Below are 22,022 nucleotides of genomic sequence, written 5' to 3'. Positions count from 1 at the left end.
ACCATAGAGATCCTTTTATTCTCTATGTTTGTTTGGTCAGGGTGTTACTGTCACACCCTGACCATAGAGATCCTTTTATTCTCTATGTTTGTTTGGTCAGGGTGTTACTGTCACACCCTGACCATAGAGATCCTTTTATTCTCTATGTTTGTTTGGTCAGGGTGTTACTGTCACACCCTGACCATAGAGATCCTTTTATTCTCTATGTTTGTTTGGTCAGGGTGTTACTGTCACACCCTGACCATAGAGATCCTTTTATTCTCTATGTTTGTTTGGTCAGGGTGTTACTGTCACACCCTGACCATAGAGATCCTTTTATTCTCTATGTTTGTTTGGTCAGGTTGTGACTCGGGTGGGAAAGTCTATGCTTTCTGGTTCTTTGTTTTTATCCGGGTATGATTCTCAATCAGGGACAGCTGTCTATCGTTGTCTCATTTGTGGGTTGTTGTCTTCGTTTAATGCATGTATATCCTTATGGAGCTTCACGTTCGTTTATATTGTTTATTGTTTTGTTGGCGACTTTTATTGAATTAATGATTGATTGATCGGTTGATAGGTTGATTGATTAACATATTTATTTGATTGGTTGATTGATTGATTGATTAAGGTGGTCCATGTCCTGGACACGATGCACCAGGGGAAGTGGGAGTGGCTTTGCTCCCGGGTCGAAGCCTACTCTGGAACCGACCTATCGGAAAAAGGCACCATCCCCTCTTACTCACGGTAAATACACACTACTACAAACTACAGAGTACTACATACTACTACAGATCACTACATACTACTACAGACTACTACATACTACTACATATTACTACAGAGTACTACACACGACTACAGACTACTATGGACTACTACAGAGTACTCCAGAGTACTACAGAGTACTACAGACTATTACATACTACTACACAGTACTACAGAATACCAGATGAATACTTTCAAATACTGATCCAGAAGCTTGATGTAACATCAGACTACTACATTTCACCACAGACCTGTATGTGTGTGATCTACAGGGCCCAGCAGTTGCTCCTGGAAAAGATGCAGAAGCTCGATACAACATCAGATTAGCAACCACTATAGATCACCACTGACCTGTGTGTGTGTGTGTGTGTCTGTGTGTGTGTGTGTGTGTTTGCACACGCACGCGTGTATGATCTACAGGGCCCAGCAGCTTCTCCTGGTAAAGATGCAGAAGCTGGTGTGTCGAGGAGGAAGAGAGGAGAATGACAGCCTGCGCAACTTCAAGGTATTAACTAGATCCTAATTAACTAGCCAGCTACCCCCTAACTGACTAGCAGCCTGCATAACCTCATGGTACTAACTAGCCAACTTACCCCTAACTAACTAGCAGCCTACATAACCTCATGGTACTAACTAGCCCCTAACTAACTAGCCAACTTACCCCTAACTAATTAGCAGCCTGCATAACCTTAGGGCACTAACAAGCCCCTAACTAACTAGCCCACTAACCCCTAACCGACTAGCAACCTTCATATCCTCATGGTACTAACTAGCCCCTAACTAACTAGCCAACTTACCCCCAACTAACTAGCAGCCTGCATAACCTCAGGGTAATAACTAGCTCGTAACTAACTAGCAGCCTGCATAACCTCAGGGTACTAACTAGCCCCTAACTATCTAGCCTCTAACTATCTAGCCCCTAACTAACTAGCCACTAAGTAACTAGCAGCCTGCATAACATCAGGGTACTAACTAGCCCGTAACTAACTAGCAGCCTGCATAACCTCAGGGTACTAACTAGCCCCTAACTATCTAGCCCCTAACTAACTAGCCACTAAGTAACTAGCCGCCTGCATAACATCAGGGTACTAACTAGCCCGTAACTAACTAGCCTCCAACTAACCAGCCCATAACCAACTAGCCCATAACCAACTAGCCCATAACTAACTAGCCCCTAAATAACTACTCCCTAACTTATTAGCAGTCTGCTTAACCTCAGGGTATAACTATCCCCTAACTAACTAGCCCCTAACTAACTAGCAGCCTGCATAACCTCAGGGTACTAACTAGACCCTAGCTAATTAACTCCTAACTAACTAGCCCCTAACTTACTAGACCCTAACTAATTTGCCCCTAACTAACTAGCCCCTAACTAACTAGCAGCCTGCATAACCTCAGGGTACTAACTAGACCCTAGCTAATTAACTCCTAACTAACTAGCCCCTAACTAACTAGCCCCTAACTAACTTGTATCTAACTAACTAGCCCCTAACTAACTAGCCATTAAGTAACTGTCCTCTACCAAACTAGCCCCAAACTAACTACTCCCTAACTTATTAGCAGCCTGCATAACCTCAGGGTATAACTAACCCCTAACTAACTAGCCCCTAACTAACTAGCAGCCTGCTTGACCTCAGGGTACTAACTAGCCCCTAACTAACTAGCCTCAAACTAACTAGCCTCAAACTAACTAGCCCCTAACTAACTAGCAGCCTGCTTGACCTCAGGGTACTAACTAGCCCCTAACTAACTAGCCTCAAACTAACTAGCCTCAAACTAACTAGCCCCTAACTAACTAGCAGCCTGCTTGACCTCAGGGTACTAACTAGCCCCTAACTAACTTTCATCTAACTAACTAGCCCCTAAATAACTAGCCTCTACCTAACTAGCCCCTTACTAACTAGCCTCCAACTAACTAGCCCCTAACCCATTATCCCCTAACATACAAACTAACCAACCAACTAGCTAACCAACTAACTAGTCCCTAACTAACTAACAAACCAACTTACTAACCAACTAACTAGTCCCCAACTAACTAACCTAGCTTCTATCTAACAAACTGGCTGAACAACTGACTGACTAACGTAACTGACTGACTAACTAAGGCCTAGATTAAATACGGACCATTACAGATCCACGTTATAGTGTGCTTGACATTTAACCTTAAAAGCATCAACATATTTCAACTGCTAAAAGCCCTAACAGGGGTACTTTTGAGCCCTAAATCACCAACTGGGGCCATTTTTTTACCCCTAAAGCCCCAACAAGGGCTTTTTCGAGTCCAAATTGGAAATGTCATAATGACACTTTCTGTCACATAGTTACACTTTTTCTTTTATTAACCTTTGGTAACTTTGGTTTAAATTCCTCCAAAATAATCATATATTTAAAACATTTCACAGATTTATACTCACGTTTGATATACAAATATATGTTTTTCATGCTTTGAACAGTTATTTTAATCTATTTTATCCATAGCAACTTGTTTCTGTTATTCATTCAATGTGTTGTGTTTCTGTGATTCTGTGAGGCTGAGAAATTGGCGATTGAGCTAATATGACGTACCAGTACAACCTAAAATAGCCACCGATATGGGCGTTATAGGTGATACGGACACCATTGTTGTGGATGGCATACCAGAGTCTCCACATGAGGAGAAAGTGGGAAAAATTATCACTGAAAAGCTCCAGATGGGTCATAGGAAGACTGAGTTGGAGTGTAGGTCTGGAAAACCTGTAATGAGCCCAGGTGACAGACCCAGGCCGTTAGGGGTCAAGTTCCCAAGGTTCAAGGACAAGATATCTGTTCTGGAGAGAGACAAGAATTTGAGAGGAACCAACATCTTCTCCAAAGAGGACTTCTCTGAAACTGTGCGCCAGAGGAGGAAATAACTTATTGGCCGAGTCAGTGGCTTCAGATCAACATCATATATTACCATTCGGCCGTCAGATTGGTCCCTGTTAGTGTTTCATACTGGAGAGGGAATGCATATCAACATCATATATTACCATTCGGCCGTCAGATTGGTCCCTGTTAGTGTTTCATACTGGAGAGGGAATGCATATCAACATCATATATTACCATTCGGCCGTCAGATTGGTCCCTGTTAGTGTTTCATACTGGAGAGGGAATGCATATCAACATCATATATTACCATTCGGCCGTCAGATTGGTCCCTGTTAGTGTTTCATACTGGAGAGGGAATGCATATCAACATCATATATTACCATTCGGCCGTCAGATTGGTCCCTGTTAGTGTTTCATACTGGAGAGGGAATGCATATCAACATCATATATTACCATTCGGCCGTCAGATTGGTCCCTGTTAGTGTTTCATACTGGAGAGGGAATGCAGATCAACATCATATATTACCATTCGGCCGTCAGATTGGTCCCTGTTAGTGTTTCATACTGGAGAGGGAATGCATATCAACATCATATATTACCATTCGGCCGTCAGATTGGTCCCTGTTAGTGTTTCATACTGGAGAGGGAATGCATATCAACATCATATATTACCATTCGGCCGTCAGATTGGTCCCTGTTAGTGTTTCATACTGGAGAGGGAATGCATATCAACATCATATATTACCATTCGGCCGTCAGATTGGTCCCTGTTAGTGTTTCATACTGGAGAGGGAATGCATATCAACATCATATATTACCATTCGGCCGTCAGATTGGTCCCTGTTAGTGTTTCATACTGGAGAGGGAATGCATATCAACATCATATATTACCATTCGGCCGTCAGATTGGTCCCTGTTAGTGTTTCATACTGGAGAGGGAATGCATATCAACATCATATATTACCATTCGGCCGTCAGATTGGTCCCTGTTAGTGTTTCATACTGGAGAGGGAATGCATATCAACATCATATATTACCATTCGGCCGTCAGATTGGTCCCTGTTAGTGTTTCATACTGGAGAGGGAATGCATATCAACATCATATATTACCATTCGGCCGTCAGATTGGTCCCTGTTAGTGTTTCATACTGGAGAGGGAATGCAGATCAACGACGCTGGACAGAGTGGAATCAGGTGTATCAAAAGGTTGTTTATTGGTCAAAGATATCTTGTTCTACATCGTGCACGGATCTAGTTCATATAACCCGATGAGGGGTCAGGTGAAAAAGAGGCCTTATACAAAGGTTACATTCATTGTTATACATAGAATAAAGTAGGTATAGCCTTGTCGTGACGTCTTCTGAATGGTCCCGTAGGGTTGGAGGCGGACCCGCTCTAGCCAGAGTAGAAGCCCCCATTGGTGCACAGCAGTCTTCTGTTCTGGGCACCCGACCAGTAAAAGAGGTGAAGACTGTTTGTGTCAGGGGTTCGTGAGGTAGAGGGGCAGTTTACTATGGCTGGGTGTATGTGTTCATGCGATGGAATGTCTTTGTTTCCTGGGGTCGTAAGACAACAAGCTGAGGGGATAGTGTTAGGGGGGTAGTTTTATTGCTGGCTGTGTGAGCTAGTTCCGGTTTTAGCAGGGGTACATAAGATGACTTGAGTCAGGCAGATTAGCTTAGCGCTGTATAATATATGAGCTATGTGTATGAATATTTATATAACATCCCCAACGCTCCTTATAGGACACATCACTCTACAGTCCTCTGTAAACTGGTCATCTCTGTATACCCGTCGCAAGACCCACTGGTTGATGCTTATTTATAAAAACCCTCTTAGGCCTCACTCCCCCATATCTGGTAGCCTCGTGGTTAGAGCGTTGGACAAGTAACCGGAACGTTGCAAGTTCTAAATCCCTGAGCTGACAAGGTACAAATCTGTCGTTCTGCCCCTGAACAGGCAGTTAACCCACTGTTCCTAGGTCGTCAATGAAAATAAGAATTTGTTCTTAACTGACTTGCCTGGTTAAATAAAGGTAAACTAAAAATAAATGTAAAAAATCAGTACTAAATCCATGTTTACGTGCGTGTATAGTATGTATGCATGTGTCTGTGCCCTCAGGCCCCTACTCCACCACTATATGTACAGTACTAAATCCATGTTTACGTGCGTGTATAGTATGTATGCATGTGTCTGAGCCCTCAGGCCCCTACTCCACCACTATATGTACAGTACTAAATCCATGTTTACGTGCGTGTATAGTATGTATGCATGTGTCTGTGCCCTCAGGCCCCTACTCCACCACATATGTACAGTACTAAATCCATGTTTACGTGCGTGTATAGTATGTATGCATGTGTCTGAGCCTATGGTTGTGTTGCTTCCCCACTGTTCCATAACGTGTTTTTATTCTGTTTTTTAAATCTAATTTTACTGCTTGTATCAGTTTCTTGATGTGGAATAGAGTTCCATGTCGTCATGACTCTATGTAATACCGTGTGCCTCCCATAGTCTGTTCTGGACTTGAGGACTGTGAGGAGACCTTTTGTGGCATGTCTTGTGGGGTATGCATGGGTGTTGCAGTCCTTTCAGTCTCTGTAGTAGCTGACATGTATAGAGTTCAGTAATTCACATACATAGACACTCTGGCTTTATTCAAAGCCAGTGGCATGTCATTAGTAAAGATTTTTTTTTAAAGTAAATGGGCCTAGATAGCTGCCCTGGGGAATTCCTGAATCTACATAGATTATAAAAATAATTATAATATTTAACTTTTATTTAACCAGGTAGGCCAGTTGAGAACAAGTTCTAATTTACAACTATGACCTGGCCAAGATAAAGCAAAGCAAAGCAGTGCAACAAAAAACAACAACACTGAGTTACACATGGGATAAACAAATGTACAGTCAATAATACAATAGAAAAAGTCTATATACAGTGTGTGCAAATGTAGTAGGATTAGTGAGGTAAGGCAATAAATAGGCCATAGTGGCAAAATATTTACAATTTAGCATTAACACTGGAGTGATAGATGTGCAGAAGATGTGCAAGTAAAGATACTGGGGTGCAAAAGAGCAAAAAAAAGAATAAGAATGTGGGGACGAGGTAGTTGGATGGGCTGTTTACAGATGGGCTATTTACAGATGGCTGTTTACAGATGGCTGTGTACAGGTGCAGTGATCGGTAAGCTGCTCTGACAGCTGTTGCTTAAAGTGAGGGAGATATAAGTCTCCAGCTTCTGTGATTTTTGCAATTCGTTCCAGTCATTGGCAGCAAAGAACTGGAAGGAAAGGTGGACAAACGAAGAGTTGGCTTTGGGGATGACCAGTGAAATATACCTGCTGGAGCACGTGCTATGGGTGGGTGTTGCTAAAGACTTATAGATGGCCTGGAGCCAGTGGGTTTAGCGACGAATATGTAGCGAGGGCCAGCCAACGAAAGCATACAGGTCGCAGTTGAGGGTAGTATATGTGGCTTTGGTGACAAACCGGATGGCACTGTGATAGACTACATCCGATTTTCTGAGTAGAGTGTTGGAGACTGTTTTGTAAATGACATCGCCAAAGTCAAGGATCGGTAGGATAGTCAGTTTTACGAGGCTATGTTTGGCAACCTGAGTGAAGGAGGCTTTGTTGTGAAATATGAAGCCTAGATTTAATTTTGGATTGGAGATGCTTAATGTGAGTCTGGAAGGAGAGTTTACACTCTAACCAGACACCTAGGTATTTGTAGTTGTCCACATATTCTAAGTCAGAACCTTCCAAAGTAGTGATGCTAGTCAGGCGGGCGGGTGAGGGCAGCAATCGGTTGAAGAGCATGCATTTAGTTTTACTAGCAGGCCACGGAATAAGTGTTGTATGGCATTGAAGCTCGTTTGGAGGTTTGTTAACACAGTGTCCAAACAATGGCCAGATGTATACAGAATGGTGTTGTCTGGGTAGAAGTGGATCAGAGAATCACCAGCAGCAAGAGCGACAATGATATATACACAGAGACAAGAGTTGGCCAGAGAATTGAACCCTGTGGCACCCCCATAGAGACTGCCACAGGCCCGGACAACAGGCCCTCCGATTTGACACACTGAACTCTATCTGAAAAGTAGTTAGTGAAGTAGTCATTTGAGAAACCAAGGCTATTGAGTCTTGCAGATAAGAATGGGGTGATTGACAGAGTTGAAAGCCTTGGCCAGGTCGATGAAGACGGCTGCACAGTATTGTCTTTTATCGATGGTGGTTGTGATGTCGTTTAGGACCTTGAGCGTGGCTGAGGTGCACCCATGACCAGCTCGGAAACCAGATTGCATAGTGGAGAAGGTATGGTGGGATTCGAAATGGTCGGTGATCTGTTTATTAACTTGGCTTTCGAAGATTTTAGAAAGGCAGGGTAGGATGGACATAGGTCTGTAACAGTTTGGGTCTAAGGTGTCTCCCCCTTTGAAGAGGGGGATGACCGCGGCAGCTTTCCAATCTTTGGGGATCTCAGACGATACGAATTTTGAGGATAATTTTAGAAAGAGATGGTCCAGATTGCCTAGCCCAGCTGATTTATAGGGATCCAGAATTTGCAGCTCTTTCAGAACATCAGCTGTTTGGAATTGAGTGAAGGAGAAGCGGGGGGGGCGGGGGAAGCATGGCCAGCCGTAGAAAAATGCTTATTGAAATTCTCGATTATGGTGGATTTGTTGCTAGTGACAGTGTTTCCTATCCTCAGTGCAGTGGGCAGCTTGGAGGAGGTTCTCTTATTCTCCATGCACTCTACAGTGTTTCCTATCCTCAGTGCAGTGGGCAGCTGGGAGGAGGTTCTCTTATTCTCCATGCACTCTACAGTGTCCATCAACCCTTTATTAATGGGGCTAGTGACAGTGTTTCCTATCCTCAGTGCAGTGGGCAGCTTGGAGGAGGTTCTCTTATTCTCCATGCACTCTACAGTGTCCATCAACCCTTTATTAATGGGGCTAGTGACAGTGTTTCCTATCCTCAGTGCAGTGGGCAGCTTGGAGGAGGTTCTCTTATTCTCCATGCACTCTACAGTGTCCATCAACCCTTTAATAATGGGGCTAGTGACAGTGTTTCCTATCCTCAGTGCAGTGGGCAGCTTGGAGGAGGTGCTCTTATTCTCCATGCACTCTACAGTGTTTCCTATCCTCAGTGCAGTGGGCAGCTTGGAGGAGGTTCTCTTATTCTCCATGCACTCTACAGTGTCCATCAACCCTTTAATAACCGTGAGCTAACTACATGTAAACACCTTGAACTGTCTTGATTTGTTGTTGATAACATGTGTTGTTGTTATTGTTGTTTATGTTGTGTAGAACAGCTTACAGCCTGAAGAGTCCAGCCTGTCCTCAGACCCCAAATCCAGCCCTCGCATGTCCAGAGCTAGCGTCTTCATCACACAGATACTACAGGTAACACACACACACACACACCTTCACACACCTTCACACACACCCATCTCCTCAGTAAAGTGCAATGTGTGTGTGTGTGTGTAGTTTGTCAGCAGGGTGGATAATAAGTATAAGCGTATGAACAGCAGTGAGCGTGTTCGCATTGTGAGCTCAGGAAACCCAACGCTGCCCAGACCAGGCTTCGAAACCCTGAGACAGGATGGTAAGCCCTGCACCCTACACCCTAAACACTACAGGAAACCCAACGCTGCCCAGACCAGGCTTCGAAACCCTGAGACAGGATGGTAAGCCCTGCACCCTAAACACTACAGGAAACCCAACGCTGCCCAGACCAGGCTTCGAAACCCTGAGACAGGATGGTAAGCCCTGCACCCTACACCCTACACCCTAAACACTACAGGAAACCCAACGCTGCCCAGACCAGGCTTCGAAACCCTGAGACAGGATGGTAAGCCCTGCACCCTACACCCTAAACACTACAGGAAACCCAACGCTGCCCAGACCAGGCTTCGAAACCCTGAGACAGGATGGTAAGCCCTGCACCCTAAACACTACAGGAAACCCAACGCTTCCCAGACCAGGCTTCGAAACCCTGAGACAGGATGGTAAGCCCTGCACCCTACACCCTAAACACTACAGGAAACCCAACGCTGCCCAGACCAGGCTTCAAAACCCTGAGACAGGATGGTAAGCCCTGCACCCTACACCCTAAACACTACAGGAAACCCAACGCTGCCCAGACCAGGCTTCGAAACCCTGAGACAGGATTCACCAAAACTACATCCTACCATAAACTGACATCCTACCATAAACCTACATCCTACCATAAACCTACATCCTACCATAAACCATATACACTACTACCTATACGCCCTGTTTCTCTCTATATATATACACACACACACACATATACACTACACCTGTTTATCTCTCATATATATATATATATATACACACACACCTATACACTACACCTGTTTATCTCTCATATACAGTGCCTTGCAAAAGTATTCGCCCCCCTTGAACTTTGCGACCTTTTGCCACATTTCAGGCTTCAAACATAAAGATATAAAACTGTATTTTTTTGTGAAGAATCAACAACAAGTGGGACACAATCATGAAGTGGAACGACATTTATTGGATATTTCAAACTTTTTTAACAAATCAAAAACTGAAAAATTGGGCGTGCAAAATTATTCAGCCCCCTTAAGTTAATACTTTGTAGCGCCACCTTTTGCTGCGATTACAGCTGTAAATCGATTGGGGTATGTCTCTATCAGTTTTGCACATCGAGAGACTGAACATTTTTCCCATTCCTCCTTGCAAAACAGCTCGAGCTCAGTGAGGTTGGATGGAGAGCATTTGTGAACAGCAGTTTTCAGTTCTTTCCACAGATTCTTGATTGGATTCAGGTCTGGACTTTGACTTGGCCATTCTAACACCTGGATATGTTTATTTTTGAACCATTCCATTGTAGATTTTGCTTTATGTTTTGGATCATTGTCTTGTTGGAAGACAAATCTCCATCAGGTTTTCTTCCAGAATGGTCCTGTATTTGGCTCCATCCATCTTCCCATCAATTTTAACCATCTTCCCTGTCCCTGCTGAAGAAAAGCAGGCCCAAACCATGGTGCTGCCACCACCATGTTTGACAGTGGGGATGGTGTGTTCAGGGTGATGAGCTGTGTTGCTTTTACGCCAAACATAACATTTTGCATTGTTGCCAAAAAGTTCAATTTTGGTTTCATCTGACCAGAGCACCTTCTTCCACATGTTTGGTGTGTCTCCCAGGTGGCTTGTGGCAAACTTTAAATGACACTTTTTATGGATATCTTTAAGAAATGGCTTTCTTCTTGCCACTCTTCTATAAAGGCCAGATTTGTGCAATATACGACTGATTGTTGTCCTATGGACAGAGTCTCCCACCTCAGCTGTAGATCTCTGCAGTTCATCCAGAGTGATCATGGGCCTCTTGGCTGCATCTCTGATCAGTCTTCTCCGTGTATGAGCTGAAAGATTAGAGGGACGGCCAGGTCTTGGTAGATTTGCAGTGGTCTGATACTCCTTCCATTTCAATATTATCGCTTGCACAGTGCTCCTTGGGATGTTTAAAGCTTGGGAAATCTTTTTGTATCCAAATCCGGCTTTAAACTTCTTCACAACAGTATCTCGGACCTGCCTGGTGTGTTCCTTGTTCTTCATGATGCTCTCTGCGCTTTTAACGGACCTCTGAGACTATCACAGTGCAGGTGCATTTATACGGAGACTTGATTACACACAGGTGGATTGTATTTATCATCATTAGTCATTTAGGTCAACATTGGATCATTCAGAGATCCTCACTGAACTTCTGGAGAGAGTTTGCTGCACTGAAAGTGAAGGGGCTGAATAATTTTGCACGCCCAATTTTTCAGTTTTTGATTTGTTAAAAAAGTTTGAAATATCCAATAAATGTCGTTCCACTTCATGATTGTGTCCCACTTGTTGTTGATTCTACATAAAAAAATACAGTTTTATATCTTTATGTTTGAAGCCTGAAATGTGGCAAAAGGTCGCAAAGTTCAAGGGGGGCGAATACTTTCGCAAGGCACTGTATGGTCTCACCAGGGGTCTGAGGATCTCATCTCGGTACCTAATGGCAGTCAGGCTACCTCTGGCAAGCACATGGAGGGCTGTGCGGCCCCCCAAAGAAATGCCACCCCACACCATGACTGACCCACCGCCAAACCGGTCATGCTGGAGGATATTGCAGGCAGCAGAAAGTTCTCCACGGTGTCTCCAGACTGTCACGTGCTCAGTGTGAACCTGCTTTCATCTGTGAAAAGCACAGGGTGCCAGTGGTGAATTTGACAATCTTGGTGTTCTCTGGCAAATGAAAAACGTCCTGCACGGTGTTGGGCTGTAAGCACAACCCCCACCTGTGGACATCGGGCCCTCGTACCACCCTCATGGAGTCTGTTTCTGACCGTTTGAGCAGACACATGCACATTTGTGGCCTGCTGGAGGTCATTTTGCAGGGCTCTGACAGTGCTCCTCCTGCTCTTCCTTGCACAAAGGCGGAAGTAGCGGTCCTACTGCTGGGTTGTTGCCCTCCTACGGCCTCCTCCACGTCTCCTGATGTACTGGCCTGTCTCCTGGTAGCGCCTCCATGCTCTGGACACTACATTGACAGACACAGCAAACCTTCTTGCCACAGCTCACATTGATGTGCCATCCTGGATGAGCTGCACTACCTGAGCCACTTGTGTGGGTTGTAAACTCCGTCTCATGCTACCACTAGAGTGAAAGCACCGCCAGCATTCAAAAGTGACCAAAACATCAGCCAGGAAGCATAGGAACTGAGAAGTGATTTACACCTGTTGTCTATTCCATTTGCACAACAGCATGTGAAATGTATTGTCAATCAGTGTTGCTTCCTAAGTGGACAGTTTGATTTCACAGAAGTGTGATTGACTTGGAGTTACATTGTGTTGTTTAAGTGTTCCCTTTATTTTGTTGAGCAGTGTATATTAGCATAGTATATATTTATGCTGTATATTATTATACACTCTACAACCTGTACCCTTTACAATGTGTGTGTGTGTGTGTGTGTGTGTGTGTGTGTGTGTGTGTGTGTGTGTGTGTGTGTGTGTGTGTGTGTGTGTGTGTGTGTGTGTGTGTGTGTGTGTGTGTGTGTGTGTGTGTGTGTAGACTGTGCAGACCCATACAGTGATGTGAGTAGGAGTGTGAACCTGGTTCCGTACAGCCTGGTCTCCCTCAGCGGGTCCAGAGGAAGAGGCCGGTTCTGATCAGTCCAAACAGTCTGGCCCGGACCATTATTCAGAAGATACTCAACATGGGTGGAGCCATGGACTTCAACATCTGCAAACCAGGTCGGGTTTTGTGTGTGTGTGTGTTTAATATTATTTAGTTATATTATATTAATAAAAGGTCATGTATTCCAGATGTCCTAACTAAAGAAGAGTTCTTAATGAGACAGAGGATTGAACCCATCATCTCCTCCAGAGAGAAGACCACCAACACCTACGAGGTTGTCTCTCCTGAGAACATAGAGGCTGTTGCTGCAAAGGTACATACTATTTTACATCTTGACTGATTTATTTTATAGAACCTTTATTTTAGCAGGGAGTCCCATTGAGACCAAGGCCTCTTTTCCAATACCGCGTAATAAAACCACACAATATTACAAGCAATTTAAAAAGAAAACACATTCCTCAACAATGAGGTCCTTCATTTTAAAGAGTGACTGCATTTAAAAAAAATGAAAAGCAATAAATCCCCGAAGTGTAAATAGGATCCTTTTGGTCATAAAGTCTCGTCTAAAACGGAGTTTGGCCCATCCGTGCGTCACAACGGGTAAATTAATGTTGGGTTTCTATCTAATAGCATAGACAGGGTTAGGGTTAGTTTGGACCATCCGTGTGTCACAACGGGTAAATTAATGTTGGGTTTCTATCTAATAGCATAGACAGGGTTAGGGTTAGTTTGGACCATCCGTGCGTCACAACGGGTAAATTAATGTTGGGTTTCTATCTAAGCATAGACAGTGAGACAGACCTGCCCAGCAGCTCCAACTTGGTTACATAAGACGACACGACGCCCATTTCTTTACTTGAGAAATACCAAACACCTTAGTTGGATGTAAAAACTAAAACATCCTTGGCAAAAACAGATTTCTTAAATTGTCTTAGATTCATTCTGGGTTTTTTTGAGTGAAATAGGCTTCTGCATCTACAGTGGCTCAAGGGGGACAAACATCATTAACCAAACGCAGAATTGGTCAGGAAAACTATTTTCTAATGAACCACAGAAAAACACACGTGCCAATCGGTTGTTCAGTAGTTTAACAACTTGAACTGCCCAGGAGCATCAAGGTGCAGAGTGCTCTGCAGATCATTCCATTGAGGTCCTCCATTAACAACTTGAACTGCCCTGGAGGCCCAGGAGCATCAAGGTGCAGAGTGCTCTGCAGATCATTCCATTGAGGTCCTCCATTAACAACTTGAACTGCCCTGGAGGCCCCGGAGCATCAAGGTGCAGAGTGCTCTGCAGATCATTCCATTGAGGTCCTCCATTAACAACTTGAACTGCCCTGGAGGCCCCGGAGCATCAAGGTGCAGAGTGCTCTGCAGATCATTCCATTGAGGTCCTCCATTAACAACTTGAACTGCCCAGGAGGCCCCGGAGCATCAAGGTGCAGAGTGCTCTGCAGATCATTCCATTGAGTTCCTCCATTAACAACTTGAACTGCCCTGGAGGCCCAGGAGCATCAAGGTGCAGAGTGCTCTGCAGATCATTCCATTGAGGTCCTCCATTAACAACTTGAACTGCCTTGGAGGCCCCGGAGCATCAAGGTGCAGAGAGCTCTGTATTACATCTGCTAAACATGTGTATGCGACCAACATGTTTGATTTGATAATTTCATACACGGGTGCAAAACAACAAAGCAGATTCCCGAATTCTGTAGTTAACCATCCCTGTGACCAGGTCTGGTGACTCGTATGTCACTCATTTAACAATGAAGTAAGGTACGGAGGAAGTTTTCACAAGAGGGCTTTCTAAACAAAAACATTTAATCAAGTCACATCTAATTTAATTTGTCACATGTACCGAATACAACAAGTGTAGACCACCAGCCAATGTACAGAAAAATCTGCTATATTTAGATTTATCATGTCCTTGATCAGCCAATATTGAAGTACATTTTGAAGCTAGAAAATATCTAAGCTGAGTGTTGATTGAAGATTCTAAAATGTTCGCTAGACAGTTTAGAGATCAGGAGATCATTACTCAGGGGTCATCACCTTGGTAGAGAGGGAGCACATGGGCAGCCTTCCAGAAACCTGAGTGACAAGACAGTTTAGAGATCAGGAGATCATTACTCAGGGGTCATCACCTTGGTAGAGAGGGAGCACATGGGCAGCCTTCCAGAAACCTGAGTGACAAGACAGTTTAGAGATCAGGAGATCATTACTCAGGGGTCATCACCTTGGTAGAGAGGGAGCACATGGGCAGCCTTCCAGAAATATGATTGGATTTAAATCAGTGTATTTTAGTATTTTCAAATACATGCCAGTACTTTCCAGGTGCATTTCCAAGTACATTCCAATATTCAACTACTTGTTCAATTTGTTGATTTGGAAATGTATATGAAAGGAATTGAGATATTTGAAATAGTGTTTGAACCCAGGTCTGTTGTGTGCAGGGTAAACACTGTTTGATGGAGGCTGACGTGAGCTGTGTTAAAGACCTTTTGAGGAGAGAGATCTACCCAATCATCATCCACATCAAGATCTGTGACAAGAACATCAGGAAGCTAAGGTACCCTGACCTCTAACCCCTTGCATCTGTCTCCAACAGGAAGCTGCCCCTTCGTGTGGACAGTGAGGAGGAGTTTGTCAGAGTGTGTCAGAGCAGAGAGAGAGAGCTGGAGAGTATTCAAAACCCCTCACCTCTAACCCCTTGCATCTGTCTCCTACAGGAAGCTGTCCCTGCGTGTGGACAGTGAGGAAGAGTTTGTCAGTGTGTCAGAGCAGAGAGAGAGCTGGAGAGTATTCCTAACCCCTCACCTCTAACCCCTTGCATCTGTCTCCAACAGGAAGCTGCCCCTTCGTGTGGACAGTGAGGAGGAGTTTGTCAGAGTGTGTCAGAGCAGAGAGAGAGAGCTGGAGAGTGTTCCTAACCCCTCACCTCTGTCTCCAACAGGAAGCTGCCCCTTCGTGTGGACAGTGAGGAGGAGTTTGTCAGAGTGTGTCGGAGCAGAGAGAGAGCTGGAGAGTGTTCCTAACCCCTCACCTCTGTCTCCAACAGGAAGCTGCCCCTTCGTGTGGACAGTGAGGAGGAGTTTGTCAGAGTGTGTCGGAGCAGAGAGAGAGAGCTGGAGAGTGTTCCTAACCCCTCACCTCTGTCTCCAACAGGAAGCTGCCCCTTCGTGTGGACAGTGAGGAGGAGTTTGTCAGAGTGTGTCGGAGCAGAGAGAGAGCTGGAGAGTGTTCCTAACCCCTCACCTCTGTCTCCAACAGGAAGCTGCCCCTTCGTGTGGACAGTGAGGAGGAGTTTGTCAGAGTGTGTCAGAGCAGAGAGAGAGAGCTGGAGAGTGTTCCTAACCCCTCACCTCTGTCTCCAACAGGAAGCTGCCCCTTCGTGTGGACAGTGAGGAGGAGTTTGTCAGAGTGTGTCAGAGCAGAGAGAGAGAGCTGGAGAGTGTTCCTAACCCCTCACCTCTGTCTCCAACAGGAAGCTGCCCCTTCGTGTGGACAGTGAGGAGGAGTTTGTCAGAGTGTGTCGGAGCAGAGAGAGCTGGAGAGTGTTCCTAACCCCTCACCTCTGTCTCCAACAGGAAGCTGCCCCTTCGTGTGGACAGTGAGGAGGAGTTTGTCAGAGTGTGTCGGAGCAGAGAGAGAGAGCTGGAGAGTGTTCCGTGTCTCTATGCGTGTCTGGAGCCTGAGGAATGGGCTGGGCCTGATGACCTCATCAGAGTGGTGAAAGACAGAATCCAGGAGGAACAGAGGAAGACTGTCTGGGTGGAGCAAGACCTGCTGTAACACACACAGATTAATGCATGCACACACCTCACACACACAAGGTGTGCAAGATGGCGACGCTGGGTTAAATGCCACAAAATAGTTGGGAGTCCCCAGTAGGGGCTGCACACAATTGGCCCAGCGTCGTCTTGGTTTGGCTGGGGTACAACGTCATTGTAAATAGCAATTTGTTCTTAACTGACTTGCCTAATTAAGTAAAGATTAAATAAAATACTAAATTGTTGAGAGGAAAACCTGTAGTCAGCATTTCATTATTATGTCACATTGGGTCAGCGCTCAGGTCTGTGCAACGCTGGTCCGACCAATCTGATTCCACGCTTCAAGATCGCTTCGATCACGTGGACTGGGATATGTTCCGGATAGCCTCAGATAATAACATTGATGTATACGCTGACTCAGTGAGTGAGTTTATTAGCAAGTGCATCGGTGATGTGGTACCCACGGTGAATATTAAAACCTTCCCCAACCAGAAACAGTGGATTGATGGCAGCATTCGAGCAAAACTGAAAGCACGCGAACACCTGCTTTTAATCATGGCAAGGCGACCGGAAACATGACCGAATACAAACAGTGTAGCTATTCCCTCTGTAAGGCATTTAAACAAGCTAAGCTTCAGTATAGAGACAAAGTAGAGTCGCAATTCAACGGCTCAGACACGAGATGTATGTGGCAGGGTCTACGGAAAGAAAACCAGCCCCGTCGCGGACACTGATTTCTTGCTCCCAGACCAACTAAACAACTTCTTTGCTCGCTTTGAGGACAATACATTACCACTGACATGGCCCGCTACCAAAACCTGCGGACTCTCCTTCACAGCAGCCAACATGAGTAAAACATTTAAACGTGTTAACCCTCGCAAGGCTGCCGGCCCAGATGGCATCCCTAGCCGCGTCCTCAGAGCATGCGCAGAACAGCTGGCTGGTGTGTTTACGGACATATTCAATCAATCCCTATCCCAGTCTGCTGCTCCCACATGCTCAAAGACGGCCACTCTTGTTCCTGTTCCCAAGAAAGCGAAGGTAACTGAGCTAAACGACTACCGCCCCGTAGCACTCACTTCCGTCATCATGAAGTGCTTTGAGAGACTAGTCAAGGACCATTTCACCTCCACCCTACCTGACACCCTAGACCCACTCCAATTTACTTACCGCCCCAATAGGTCCACAGATGATGCAATCACACTGCACACTGCCCTAACCCATCTGGACAAGAGGAATACCTATGTAAGAATGCTGTTCATCGATTACAGCTCAGCATTCAACACCATAGTACCCTCCAAACTTGTCATTAAGCTTGCGACCCTGGGTCTCGACTATCTGACGGGCCGCCCCCAGGTGGTGAGGGTAGGAAACAAGATCTCCACCCCGCTGATCCTCAACACTGGGGCCCCACAAGGGTGCGTTCTCAGCCCTCTCCTGTACTCCCTGTTCACCCATGACTGCGTGACCATGCACACCTCCAACTCAATCATCAAGTTTGCGGACGACACTACAGTGGTAGGCTTGATTACCAACAACAATGAGACGGCCTACAGGAAGGAGGTGAGGGCCCTCGGAGTGTGGTGTCAGGAAAACAACCACACTCAATGTCAACATAACAAAGGAGATGATCGTGGACTTCAGGAAACAGCAGAGGGAGAACCCCCCTATCCACATCGAAGGGACAGTAGTGGAGAAGACTCCCAGAAAGGAAAGGGCTACTTCTTCACTACTCAAAGGAAAAACATCAACCAATTTCTAAAGACTGTTGACATCTAGTGGAAGCGATAGGAACTGCAATCATATTTATATTAAAACGGGCATGCCATAGAAAACGAATGGAAAACAGATTAACCTAAAAAAAAAAATCCCTGGATGGATTGTGCTCGGATTGTGTCAAATCAGTTCTGTTATACTCACAGACATTATTCAAACAGTTTTAGAAACTTCAGAGTGTTTTCTAACCAAATCTACTAATAATATGCATATCCTAGCTTCTGGGCCTGAGTAGCAGGCAGTTTACTCTGGCTACGCTTTTCATCCGGACGTGAAAATACCACCCCCTAGCCCAAAGAAGTTAAACAGCCATCACTGACATCACCCCGCTATCATCCAGTAGGCAAGGTCAGTACAGGTGCATCAAAGCAGGGACCGAGAGACTGAAAAACAGCTTCTATCTTAAGGCCATCAGACTGTTAAACAGCCACCACTAACATTGAGTGGCTGCTGCCAACACACTGACTCAACTCCAGCCACTTTAATAATGGGAATTGATGGAAAATATATCACTAGCCACTTTAAACAATGCTACTTAATATAATGTTTACACCCCTACATTACTCATCTCATATGTATAAGTACATTATATACTGTACTCTATCATCTACTGCATCTTTATGTAATACATGTATCACTTGTTGGAGAATAATCAGAATTAGTTGGTAACATAGGTAAGATGTTTTATATTCATCATATGTTTGTAAGTTACATCTCATCTGAATGTTTTTGTATAATACTGTGGCAGGGTTTTCAGTCATCTGGTCTCTGTGAAGACTAAGTTGCTTGGGCCGGAGAGAGGGGAGAGGTCAAGCGTGGATCTCTTGGCTCCACAATGTCTGTGTGCCAGTAAATGTGTCTCTGTGATCTTGTCAAGATAGGATGGTTTTGATATATGGCTGTTGATATGGAGGATTTGTTTATGGTTCTGAGTTTGAGAAAATAACATAGTTTAGGAGACAAAGCTGAATGATAAATTATGCCTATGCTGTCTGGCTATGTGTGTCTTTGCTATAAAGGATCTCAGTTGCAATGTGTAAGGGACTCTCAGAGAATTCATTGATAGACACTGAATTCATCTGAGAATCACAGGGTTGTGATGGAGCTCATATAATTAAAGATGGACTTTGTGATAACTAACTCTGACTTGTGTGTGGTTTGCTCTTATGATTTGGTCAATACAGAACATTTCCACGACACACTAGCCACTTTAAACTATGCCACTTTGTTTACATGCCCTACATTACTCATCTCATATGTATATACTGTACTCGATACCATCTACTGCATCTTGCCTATGCTGTTCTGTGCCATCACTCATTCATATATCTTTATGTACATATTCTTTATCCCTTTACACTTGTGTATAAGGTAGTGGTTTTGGAATTGTTAGTTAGATTACTTGTTAGATATTACTGCATTGTCGGAACTAGAAGCACAAGTATTTCGCTACACTCGCATTAACATCTGCTAACCATGTGTATGTGACAAATAAAATTTGATTTGATCTAACTTTTATAGATGCCTTGGTGGGTGGGTGGTTTGGAGGGGGGGAGTGGAGGGTTGGAGAGAGGGGATGGATGGGAGAATGAGTGGCTGGTGTTGGACTGTTTTTGTTGTTATATCTGAAAATCTATATTTAAAAATAATAATAAATAAGAACAGAGTAACAGCAGCATATGATGAGGGTAAAAGTGTGTGTATGTTTGTGTGTGTTGGATTAAGGGATGGACCCAATCATCACCAGTCCAACACCAAAGGATCCATATGTGGCAACTGGCCTTAACAAGTCAGGGTTAGGGCTCAGGGTGATAACACAGCAGCAGACTTGGTTCATGCCTTAGTTTATATTTCTCACATGATATCCTGATGAAATATACATCATTCTGAAATCCAATAAAACTAGAATACTGAAATCAAGACATGGACCCACATCAGAATAATGTTAGTCATTCTGTATAGAAGAGAAACATGAAGATTTTGCTCTGAGGGATTCTGGAACAACATGATGATTTTGCTCTGAGGGATTCTAGAACAACATGATGATTTTGCTCTGAGGGATTCTAGAACAACATGCTGATTCTGCTCTGAGGGATTCTAGAACAACATGATTCTGCTCTGAGGGATTCTAGAACAGCATGATGATTCTGCTCTGAGGGATTCTAGAACAAACAACATGATGATTCTGCTCTGAGGGATTCTAGAACAACATGATTATTCTGCTCTAAGGGATTCTAGAACAATCCTGTTGATGTACTGTCAGATGGAAACTCTAACTCAACATGTAGATTCTACTCTGTGAATGACGAGGTTTGTGGCACAGATCATTATCATGAAATAACAGACAACAGTTCACAGTAAACACAGCCTATCATTGTGCACAACCCTATTACATAGCATCAGCAAGGTACATAAAACACTGACACCATCCCTTTAAGCCCAATAGATAGGTCATCCCTTTAAGACCTCAAATATACAGATGTTCTGTATATTTGAAAAATGAGTTTAAAAAAAGTATTATTTACAAAAATACTTTGCTGTGTAAACTTTTCATTTTCATTCCAACCAAAGGCCCCAACCTCCTCCCGTCTAACCCCAACCTCCTCCCGTCTAACCCCAACCTCCCGTCTAACCCCAACCTCCCGTCTAACCCCAACCTCCCGTCTAACCCCAACCTCCCGTCTAACCCCAACCTCCCGTCTAACCCCAACCTCCCGTCTAACCCCAACCTCCCGTCTAACCCCAACCTCCCGTCTAACCCCAACCTCCTGTCTAACCCCAACCTCCTGTCTAACCCCAACCTCCTGTCTAACCCCAACCTCCCGTCTAACCCCAACCTCCTGTCTAACCCCAACCTCCTGTCTAACCCTCCTGTCTTCCTCTTTTTATCCGGTAACATGTTGTAACATGTTTCCCCATGCTTCCAGTAGTAGCACACCCATTGGGTTTGTTTCAGAAAATCATTCCCTTCAACATAACCCTACAACTCCTCAGGTCCTGATGGCTTCCTTACAGAAGGGTGATAATGTTGGCATCGGTCACTGTGAAACAAGGCATTTCCTTTCCACATTAAAACATAAATCACAAAAAAATCCCTTTCATGCTTAACTTTAACGCTGGAAAATAAGTGAACATTAAAAACAATTAGAAAACAACGAATTCCCAAACAGTCCAACTCCTCATAGGATGATCAGTAGTGACCAGGGTTCCACCAGGGTTCCATGATGACATGACAGACACCAGGGTTCCATGATGACATGGCAGACACCGGGGTTCCATGATGACATGACAGACACCGGGGTTCCATGATGACATGACAGACACCGGGGTTCCATGATGACATGACAGACACCAGGGTTCCATGATGACATGGCAGACACCGGGGTTCCATGATGACATGGCAGACACCAGGGTTCCATGATGACATGGCAGACACCGGGGTTCCATGATGACATGGCAGACACCAGGGTTCCATGATGACATGACAGACACCAGGGTTCCATGATGACATGACAGACACCGGGGTTCCATGATGACATGACAGACACCGGGGTTCCATGATGACATGACAGACACCGGGGTTCCATGATGACATGACAGACACCGGGTTCCATGATGACATGACAGACACCGGGGTTCCATGATGACATGACAGACACCGGGGTTCCATGATGACATGACAGACACCGGGGTTCCATGATGACATGACAGACACCGGGGTTCCATGAT

The 22,022-nt window shown here is 44.7% G+C and overlaps 2 protein-coding genes and 2 long non-coding RNA genes across 11 annotated transcripts; 2 read left to right on the top strand and 2 right to left on the bottom strand.

Moving 5' to 3' along the window:
* Positions 1–581: 581 nt before the first annotated feature.
* Positions 582–10,050, top strand: LOC127925843 (caspase recruitment domain-containing protein 11-like). Of its 4 annotated transcripts, none has more exons than XR_008122502.1 (6): positions 582–723; positions 1,165–1,249; positions 8,900–8,995; positions 9,080–9,255; positions 9,331–9,419; positions 9,741–10,048. XR_008122502.1 is itself a non-coding variant. In XM_052511155.1 (6 exons), exons 1-6 carry the CDS (start codon positions 629–631, stop codon positions 9,684–9,686), a joined length of 678 nt encoding a protein of 225 aa, XP_052367115.1. In that variant the 5' UTR covers positions 582–628; the 3' UTR covers positions 9,687–10,050. The 4 variants fall into 4 exon arrangements, 3 of the variants coding, with proteins under 3 accessions (XP_052367115.1, XP_052367117.1, XP_052367116.1); XM_052511155.1 differs by having other exon boundaries at positions 9,080–9,197; positions 9,307–9,374; positions 9,471–10,050; XM_052511157.1 differs by having other exon boundaries at positions 9,080–9,197; positions 9,307–9,419; positions 9,741–10,049.
* LOC127925844 (caspase recruitment domain-containing protein 11-like) lies at positions 9,586–16,808 on the top strand. 5 transcript variants are annotated; one of them, XM_052511159.1, is made up of 5 exons: positions 9,586–9,600; positions 12,686–12,867; positions 12,940–13,064; positions 15,201–15,316; positions 15,356–15,518. In XM_052511159.1, exons 2-5 carry the CDS (start codon positions 12,831–12,833, stop codon positions 15,501–15,503), a joined length of 426 nt encoding a protein of 141 aa, XP_052367119.1. In that variant the 5' UTR covers positions 9,586–9,600; positions 12,686–12,830; the 3' UTR covers positions 15,504–15,518. The 5 variants fall into 5 exon arrangements, with proteins under 5 accessions (XP_052367119.1, XP_052367118.1, XP_052367120.1 ...); XM_052511158.1 differs by lacking the exons at positions 9,586–9,600; positions 15,356–15,518 and adding exons at positions 11,535–12,613; positions 16,335–16,808; XM_052511160.1 differs by lacking the exons at positions 9,586–9,600; positions 15,356–15,518 and adding an exon at positions 16,232–16,367.
* LOC127925846 (uncharacterized) lies at positions 15,670–16,426 on the bottom strand. The gene is made up of 3 exons (XR_008122504.1): positions 16,320–16,426; positions 15,898–16,002; positions 15,670–15,790 (listed from the first exon to the last, which is right to left on the bottom strand). It is a non-coding gene; the product is annotated as an uncharacterized LOC127925846 (long non-coding RNA).
* Positions 16,809–20,121: 3,313 nt separating the features above from the next.
* On the bottom strand, positions 20,122–21,729 carry LOC127925842 (uncharacterized). The gene is made up of 2 exons (XR_008122500.1): positions 21,149–21,729; positions 20,122–21,076 (listed from the first exon to the last, which is right to left on the bottom strand). It is a non-coding gene; the product is annotated as an uncharacterized LOC127925842 (long non-coding RNA).
* Between the last annotated feature and the right edge of the window lie 293 nt (positions 21,730–22,022).

The sequence above is a fragment of the Oncorhynchus keta genome, unplaced genomic scaffold, assembly GCF_023373465.1.
Source record: "Oncorhynchus keta strain PuntledgeMale-10-30-2019 unplaced genomic scaffold, Oket_V2 Un_contig_6343_pilon_pilon, whole genome shotgun sequence".
NCBI classification, from domain to species: domain Eukaryota; kingdom Metazoa; phylum Chordata; class Actinopteri; order Salmoniformes; family Salmonidae; genus Oncorhynchus; species Oncorhynchus keta.
Note: the sequence above shows the minus strand (reverse complement) of the source record. Positions and strands in the feature narration are given on the sequence as shown.

Bases quoted from the DNA above. Each gene is read 5' to 3' on its own strand.
- LOC127925843 (XM_052511155.1), top strand. From the start codon at position 629: ATGCACCAGGGGAAGTGGGAGTGGCTTTGCTCCCGGGTCGAAGCCTAC. The intron at 8,996-9,079 runs GTAACACACACA...GTGTGTGTGTAG, and splicing joins TCATCACACAGATACTACAG to TTTGTCAGCAGGGTGGATAA. The intron at 9,198-9,306 runs GTAAGCCCTGCA...TAAACACTACAG, and splicing joins CGAAACCCTGAGACAGGATG to GAAACCCAACGCTGCCCAGA.
- LOC127925844 (XM_052511158.1), top strand. From the start codon at position 12,831: ATGGGTGGAGCCATGGACTTCAACATCTGCAAACCAG. The intron at 12,868-12,939 runs GTCGGGTTTTGT...CATGTATTCCAG, and splicing joins CTTCAACATCTGCAAACCAG to ATGTCCTAACTAAAGAAGAG. The intron at 13,065-15,200 runs GTACATACTATT...TGTTGTGTGCAG, and splicing joins TAGAGGCTGTTGCTGCAAAG to GGTAAACACTGTTTGATGGA.